This window comes from Strix aluco, chromosome 3, assembly GCF_031877795.1.
Source record: "Strix aluco isolate bStrAlu1 chromosome 3, bStrAlu1.hap1, whole genome shotgun sequence".
In the NCBI taxonomy this organism is placed as follows: Eukaryota; Metazoa; Chordata; class Aves; order Strigiformes; family Strigidae; genus Strix; species Strix aluco.
Genome location: NC_133933.1, coordinates 17825008 through 17833530, shown reverse-complemented (window position 1 = coordinate 17833530; position 8523 = coordinate 17825008). Strand labels below are relative to the sequence as shown.

Below are 8523 nucleotides of genomic sequence, written 5' to 3'. Positions count from 1 at the left end.
TAGACTCAGGACTGTGCCTAGGACTGCTGGGACCCTTTTTCCATTAGCTCTTTGTCTCTTTCTTCCATAAACCGCTTTGTCAAAGCAATCTGCTCTTCTAGCAGGCGAATGTTCTCCTTTTTCTGACTTTGACGCTCAAGATCTCTGAGAACTCCACTGTGCAGCCTCTGAAAACACAAGGAACAGGGTTTATCACAGCCTGTTAGATGCTGAATGCAATCAACCCCCAGCCAGGCCCTAATCCCTCCTGCAGGGCCGTTCACCGCTGCCTTTGCAAGTCCTCTACCACTGCATGTGGCCACAGCTACTTAACATGGGCTGAATCTAAAACTACAGGAGCTAATATCCGGTATTGATAAGCTAATAGTGCTACACTAAAAAGCACTTTATTTGTATTCACTTCAGATGGGTTGGTTTACTAAGTGGTAAAGCTATCAAGCAAATCAATGCCATGCACCTGTAATTCCCACGCCATGCAGGATGGACATGATCTATAAAATCCTGTTACCTCTGCCCTAAATCTTTACTAAAACTAACTAATCTCCCCTAAACTTCGCTGCTTGGAGAGAATTTGGTGGCAAACTAGAAATGATTTTAAGAAAAACTGCCACGAGTCTTCATCTGCCGCCTTCTGCTCATGTCTTATTCTTAAAAAGTTACTTTGTAAACTCTTGCTACAAGGCTGGTAAAAGTCCCACATCCTGCTTATGCCAGGCTCTTGAAAAAGCAAGGCACTTCATTCAAAAAATATCCCCTCTACCTAAAGTGTTCATTATAAATAACATGTGCAACACAGACCAGCAGTTTTTAAATCGGTGGGTAAGCCCCTCAATGAGTGTAAAAAGCTGTAAGAAAATCCCAGCTGCTCTTTGTTTCCTCCAGATGCTTTTCTCTCTCTGCTACCTGGAAGTTTTTTGTCCACTTGGATAATTAGGTGAAATAGTTAACATTTACCTCTCACCAGGGGAATGCAAAAATAAGTAAAACCAAACCTGGTGACATGGATTGGGGTGGGGAAAAGGAAGGGAGGGACTAGCTGGGAACCAGCTGCTCAACTCCAGACGTGCACCTCTGGGGACAGGTGAGGAGGCAGCAGAGCAATGTGAGTGGAGAGGTGATGAGATCAGACATGGGATGGAGGAGATGGCAAGGCTGACACAAACTGTGGAAGGAAACAGGGACCATGTGAAGTGTTTACTCAGTTGTGCATGTGACATAAGCTGAGACACAGTTCCCCGGCAACTTCAACTGATGAATGCCGGTGCTGCTGCCATCCTTCCAGCCCCATGCTCCCCGCACTGCTCATCCCACCCCAGAGTCAGAAGGCTCAGCCAGCAGAAAACAACCCTCTTATTTTTTTTTTTTTTTCATCATAAAGCAAGTCATATTCTGCTGATTTAACTCCCTTAGCTGGCTAACCAAAGACAAGTGCCAGTGCAAAGGAGAACATGGGATGCCCTGTCCACTTTGGTGCTTTGGCTTGAACTCACTGAACTCCTCAGGCCAGCAATATGCTTTTAGATATTCAGACACTTATTATATTCCAAAGCGACAGTCATAAGCTTAGCAGAAAATATGATACAGAGCACAGAAATTCTATAAATCAGTAAAAACAGGAAATGATGGTTGGGAGCCAACCCTGGCTCACATTTAAATGAACCTGTGTGATCACAGTTGTGTTTTATCCCAACTAAAGATGAGAATCTTTAGTTGAAGTTAAGTTTAGTTAAAGCATTATCCTTCTGCCTAATTTACCAACTCATGTTCAGCTTGGACTCAGGAATGAGAAAGTCTCACAGGTACCAAGGTTAGCCACTGGATCCCGGAGATATTAATAAATTATTTAGCCTAATGGTAAAAAAAGATGTTATTTGACCTGTTTGAATGATGCCAAAATGCACCTGCAAATAATTTATTTGAAACCTGACTCTGAAGTCATTTTAGATGTTTGTGATTATTATTTGACAAGTTCTCACAGGGTTTTATTCCTCATCTAGAATGCCAATAACTGCATGTTTCAAAGGCAGTTATTTCTCCTGTCAAGATTAAAATAGAAAGGTTTTGTTTAAGAAATATTTTATCTTGTAAAGAAAATGCACAGACACATGTCAGCCAATAATCAAAACTCTCTCTGGAAATTAATCTAATAAAAACAGTCCCTTTCCATCAGCTTCCATCAGCTGAACTCAGGTTACAAATTAGTAATCACTAAAGACAAAGTTGATAAACTTATTACATCATTAACTATTAGTTAACAACAAAAAAGAAAAGATGTGGGGAGATACAATGTAATTTAACAATTACATCAAGAATGTAACTTCTTTCACAAAACACAGCTATTCTGCAATCTTTCATATGGTGAATGCATTTACTTTGAAAATGCACAGTTTGCAAAAGACACCTTTATAATTTGAGTATCACAAGTGACAGAGAGCTGTGAAAAAGTTAATCATCTTCTCACTTTCCTCCATTCTTAGAAGTTAGGCCTGCTCTTCTACATCAGTTAGATAAATGTGCACAAGTTCAAATCACTTTGTGCCTGGCATATCAATTTATAAAAGTCAAAAGTTTATTAAACTGCATAAAGATAAACCTGAAATAATCCCTACACCAGGACTGCAGAATAGCCACATTACTTTTTTCCACTACATTATTTAGATAACTGAGTCCCTTAAACTTGAAGCCATTATTCCCTGACTTGAACATAAAGAGAAAATCTCAGATTTCATTTATAAAAGATAAGCTTTGAGCCTTAGCACTTCTGAATAGTGATTTAAAATTAAGTTAAACTGATCGCTGGAAGAAAAGCATTGAGGATTTTGGCTTCACTTCTGCAGCAGCAGCATCCTGAGGAATGCTAATATCCCTGAAAACATATACAGATTAGCATCAAATTCAGCTTTTGGGGAGATCACTTCTAATTCTAGAGGACTGGTTTGCAAACCCATCCCCATATGTACAGGTCAGGCACCTCTGAACTCATGAGTTCCCCACACAGAGTTCACAGGCTGTGCCCACACCTGAGCGTTAGGAAGGATGGCAAAGAACAGACACTGGATCTGTCCCCCAAAATCCCCAAAAGGTTTTGCCGCTGACCAACTGGATCCTTTCACCCCTCCATCTCTAGGACACTCAGCAAAACTGCCTCTCTGCCAGCAGCCTGACAGCAACAACATTGATACCTTCCACAGCAGTGGTTGCTTCCAGCTGTGGAAAAATAAAACAGACCCACGGGGAGAAAGCTGCCCACCATTGCCTCATTTGGGAAACCTAGGATCTCCCCAGTCAGAAGCTTGCAGCAGCAACCTCGGGTGTAACAACCAAAGCAACAGTATTTTGCAAACCAAGCAACAGCTACAGCACAGAGCAGCGGGAACAGGCAAAGGGCAGCAAGTCCCTGTTTTCCTGGTATCATTAGAAAGATATGAAGCAACCAGAGGACATTAACCATATCAAGTCATTGGCTGATCCACCACTCCTTTTACTAGAGACATATATCAGACACTGGTAGAATGCACATCATAAATCTGCAGTTGTGCCCTTAATTTACCCATGTTTTGCACATGAGTTACAATGCGGTCTCTACATAACAGGGGACCAGTGTCTTGCTCAGTGCTCAGCATGGATCCTGACCTGGTACTCAGTGTTTAGTTTCACTTCCTTGTTCAGCCTGTTGCCTGAGGTGTTACTCACTTCATGATACATAGATCCCACTCTGACAGTGGCATTACTCATTCACCTGTAGACTGTGCCCGTTACCCCTATATCAATGTTTTGTAAATGTTAATTTATTTTCACAGTCTCTATGAAAGAGAGGTATTAGCCAAAGATTAATGTCAAAAACATCCTTTAAGTTTAGGTATCTCACTGAAACACTCCAAGAGTGATGTTTGAAGAGTATGTGTTGTCCTGCAGCACATGCTTAAAGTAGAGCTCCCATTTATTTCAGCTTTAGTTTAGGAGCATTTAGCACATACTCCTGTCAGACCTTCAGTGGCTCAAGGCAGGCACACTGAATTAGCTGGCAATCACCTACAAAAATCTGAATTTAAGTGATCTACCCAGCATATAGGTCAGCTCTGGGAAATGCAGAGCCATTACCCATTGCCATTCCAGGAGACCAGCCTACCTCTTCTACTGCCTCTGCCATTCAGCGTGTTTTCCAACTTCTGCAGCAAATTAACCTGCCTCCTTCCTTACCTAGATCAGTCTCATCCTCCAAGATCCCTCATTCTCAAGCACTGACAGAGACAATTTCTTGAGGAAAGAAAATGTAATCCTGTAATTATGGACTGCATCGTAAAGCCCATGCAACAGGCAACTGAGCTGGGGTATGGACTAGCAACTTGAACTCTGGTGTTTTGTAACTTCTGACTACTTCAGACCTTTAACAGTCATTTAACATAGGCTTTTTTTCGCATGCATTTTCTAGATTTTTTTTGTGAATAAGGGGGGGAAAAAAATCAGATGTGTGCCCTTCTACCAGTACCCATTTGGCTCACCAGCAGGGTCTAAACCTGCACAATCATTGCCCAAACTTCTGTCACATGCAACATACCCATTCTGCAATCACATGACTTTTAGTCCTGGGCAGGATTTCTTTGTATAGGGACCCACCATTGTCTGACCTGACACTTTTGGCTGTGGGACTCTCTTGCAGATGCGGTGCCTGCCAGGAATTACCTGATTTTTGTAGCACAGAAACCTTCCCTGTTTAATTATTGCCCCGTATTCCCGTTAGCTTGCACTCCGCCTGTCCTGTCAGAACAAGAAGGGAGCCGGGGCAGCCGCACGGCACAGAGCAGCGCTGTTTGCCCTTTAGCGGGAGGCATCTGTGGAGCTCGGGAAAAGCAGAGCACAGGCATTGCCAGAGGGACGAGCACCGGCGGGACAGCACTGCCAGCCAGGGGAGAGCCCTGGGAATGCTGCCAGGGTGGTGCCCTTGGGCCCAGAGGGTGCAGGATTACATCCTTCCCGCATCCTAACACCCCCAGCTGCTGGCGAAGACGTGGAAACCGCCTCCACCGAGCCGGCCGTGCCTCACCCCGGCGCTCCCAGCTGCTACCTGCCCCCGAAGGCAAACGCACAGGTTGGGGATAAGGGCGCGGGCGCTGCTGCGCGAGCGTGGCAGGGGCAGATGCCGAGGCAGAAGGCGGGGAAGGGAGAGTTCGTGGAGAGAGAGAAACGTCGCGGGCAGCGCGGGCGGGCAGCACCGGCAGGGCACCGCTGTGCGGGCGCGGCCCTGGCCGCCGGGCTCCGGGCTGGGCGCACCCGCAGCCCCAGCAGGGGCAGAGGGCGGCGGGACGCTGCGGACCCGGCTGCCTGCCGGGGAGAAGGGGCTTGTCTCCAGGTGCGGGCAGCGGGCAGGCAGGGACACGCGGGGAGGCTGCGGGCCCGGAGAGGGCAGGGGGCAAGGGGCGGGGCGCCAGGAGAGGGGCGGGCTCTGGCCTGAACCCTCGGGCCGAGCCCACAGGTGAGGGGCGGGCCCCAGCCCCCCCGCCAGTCACCCCGCAGGTGAGGGGCGGGGCGCGGGGCGCCAGGGGCGGGGCCTGACCGCCGGTGGGCGCGGGCGCAGGGGCCGCCGTGGGGGCGGGGCGGCGCCCCCGTTCCCCCCCCTCCGCCCCCCCTCGTCGGGCCACTCACCTCCCGCTCCCGCCGCTGCTGGACGTGCACGGCCACCACGGTGGCGGCGGAGAGCAGCGCGGAGGCGGCCAGCACCGCCCGGGACCGCCTCGACATGGTGGCCGCCGCCGGCGAGGCGGGCGGCGCGTGCCGGAGCCGCCTGCTCGCCGCGGGGGGAAGGGCCGGGCGGCGGCGCGGGGAGGGGGGGAAGGAGGCGCGCCCCGCCCCCAGCCGAGCGCCGAGCGCGTCGAGCCAGGCCAGAGCAGCGGAGCGCGGATGCGCGGCTGGGCCGAGCGACGCCCCGTCCCGCGGGGCGGGCGGGGAAGGCCCGAGCCGCGCCCCGGGGCGGCGGGAGAGGGGAAGGCGGCTGAAGCGGCTGCCCTCGGCCGCCTGCCCCGTACGTGGAGCGGCCCCCGGGGCTACCCGGCTTTCCTGCCGGGGTTTGGGGTGTCCTCACGCCTCACGGGCCGGCCCCGGGCCCACGACAGGGAGCAGGCCGCCGCCTTGTGCCCTGCGCCTGAGGGCTGAGGTGCGGCACCTCGTCCTCGTCGTGGCGGGACGGCGGCGGGAGCTGTGTCCTGCAGCCCGCGCTCGCCTGACCTCACCCGTGCTGACTGGTCCCCAGCGCCGCGGGCTGAGCGTTTGCGGGGGGGTGGTCACCCTGCCGTGGCTGGGCGCTCGCAGCCTTCTGACCAGAAACGCTGATGCGGGCGGCTGAAAATGGGCCTTTGCCCCATCGATGCCGCTACAGGGGAGAGCCCCCGCCTGCGGGAGGGCAGCCAGCGGGGCCGGTGCCTCCCGGTGCCTTTACAGAGGGGGTGTTTTCCGGAGCTTCCTGCCGGCGTGCGCTTGCATTTCCAGTGTGGTTGCAGCTCTGAAAAACAAACAAAAGGAGATTTCTTCTGAGTTCAAGAAAGATTTTTGCTTTTATTGCGTGAAGACCTCCAGTTCTGCACTTCCCTTGCCCAGAAAACCCAAATTGCATAGGACAAGCAGCTGGAGAAAGCAGCTCTTCAATTGTTTGGTTTCTTCTCATTGTTCAGTGTGTGGCCTTAGGCCTCGTGTTTGGCAGTTTTTCGTGCTCTGAAGACAGTATTATTCCTCTCCCTGGGGGCTTTTCCCTGGCACCTCCTCACTGGAGTATCTGAGTGCTTTACAGAGAGAGAAAAAATTATGTTCCTAGCGCTCCCGTGTGAGGGCAACAGATGGCTATCGTGAATTACTTTGATCCACCATGTTCAGAAGCGCTACAGGCTTCAGCTGGAGGACTTCAGCATTTCAGGGCACTTTCACCCTGTAACACTTTCAAGCAAACTTCCCCCTGGTCACTGTGGAGCAGACAGAGGTTCAGGTCACGCTCCTGAAAAGCAGGGAACTTGTCAGCAGTCACTGCTGCGTTACCACCCAAATGAGCACATTGGAGGTGCAGAAGAGTGACTCTTACGAATGTATCAAACGAAAGGATGTCTAGTGGGGAGGTGGGATATACCACGAGGTCTGTAAAACCCTGAAGGAAGTCAGGGAATAATTCTTTGCCGTTTCTCACAGTCCAAGGGTGTGCGGGCAGCAAGCTTAAACCAAGCAAAAAGGTCACACCATGTGTGAGTTGTGGAAGTCTTTGCCCCTGGTACTACAGAAGCTGAACTTACCTTGATATCTGGATGCTGCTTTTGTCTCCCAAACTCCTTAAACCACAAATGAACAGGAAGGTGGGAGGTGTATTGTGAAAGGTGTAGGCTTTTTCCCAACTCCTTCCTGTACTTTTTTCTCCAAGCATCTGCTACAGCTCGCTGCCAAGCAGGATGGTAGGGCACAAGGAATCTGAACCTCAGCAGGTACCACAGTCCCTGTCTCAAAACCAAGCTCAGATATTTCCAGGTGGAGCTTAGAAGAGTTACAGAGCAGTTGCCACAAGGGGATGGCGGGGTTGCATCCCCAGCCCCATCTTGAGTGGAAAAAAAAAACTAAATGTGTGAAGCTGATCCCTCCTCATTATAATCTTTTTCATCTGTCTGCTGAATAAATGTGATTAAAATGAAAGGCAAAATTAGTGGGAATGATAATATTTCAATTGAGTCTAATAGTTTTGCTCACATCGGTGTGTTTACTGTTATTAAGACTTATGCATAAGCAGTTGTAACGCGTCCAAGGCCGTTGGAGTGCCAAGAACAGGGTCGAGCCAGACGCGGGGCGGATGTGAGCCAGCGCAGCACCCTTGGCACCGTGGAAAGGCGCAGCTCACCCCGGCTGGAAGCCGAGCGCCTCTACCCAAGCCTGGCATTATTAACTTGAGGGGCTAAAACCCCAGGCAGGGAACATTCAGACTGTGCTTTCGCAGCCTGAGTTTCTTCCATGGTAGTTCAGGTGTTCCCGCTCCCCTCTCTTCCCTCCCAGGGGCTAGCCCTTGCTGAAGTGCTCACCGTCCCTGCTGTGGCCCTGCTCGACTCCTGCTTTGCGTGGTTGCCACCTTCCCGTGCTCAGGGCAAGCTCGTTCAGGGAGGCAGCCTTCTGGAAAGCCCAGCCATGGACCAGATAAGCAGCTGGGTCTGGCTTAAAACCTTGCAGCAGCAACAATGTGGAGAAGCCCTTTTTCCTTTTTCTGGGACACTTTTCCAGCTGGGTTGGGTAAGCGTGGCCAGAGGCAGGCTGCAGAGGCAGGGAAGTGTGGGTGATGGAGGAGGGAGGCAGGACTGCCCAGCAGTGGTACTGCCAGGGAAAGCCTTTTTAGCTGGTGGTTGGCAGAAGGACAAGAGAGAAGATTTCAGAATTCCCCGCAACAAACACAACCTTGATGCTCCAGGCCTGTCGCAGAGATGTCTCGTGGGTCTGACGGGGGGGGGGGTGTGACTGGCAAAGCGATGGTAACTCCATGCAAGGAGACAAACTGCGTTACTGATGCCC

General features: G+C 50.9%; 1 protein-coding gene across 1 annotated transcript; it reads right to left on the bottom strand.

Moving 5' to 3' along the window:
* Positions 1-13: 13 nt before the first annotated feature.
* PET117 (PET117 cytochrome c oxidase chaperone) lies at positions 14-5796 on the bottom strand. The gene is made up of 2 exons (XM_074817611.1): positions 5644-5796; positions 14-167 (listed from the first exon to the last, which is right to left on the bottom strand). Exons 1-2 carry the CDS (start codon positions 5737-5739, stop codon positions 18-20), a joined length of 246 nt encoding a protein of 81 aa, XP_074673712.1. The 5' UTR covers positions 5740-5796; the 3' UTR covers positions 14-17.
* Between the last annotated feature and the right edge of the window lie 2727 nt (positions 5797-8523).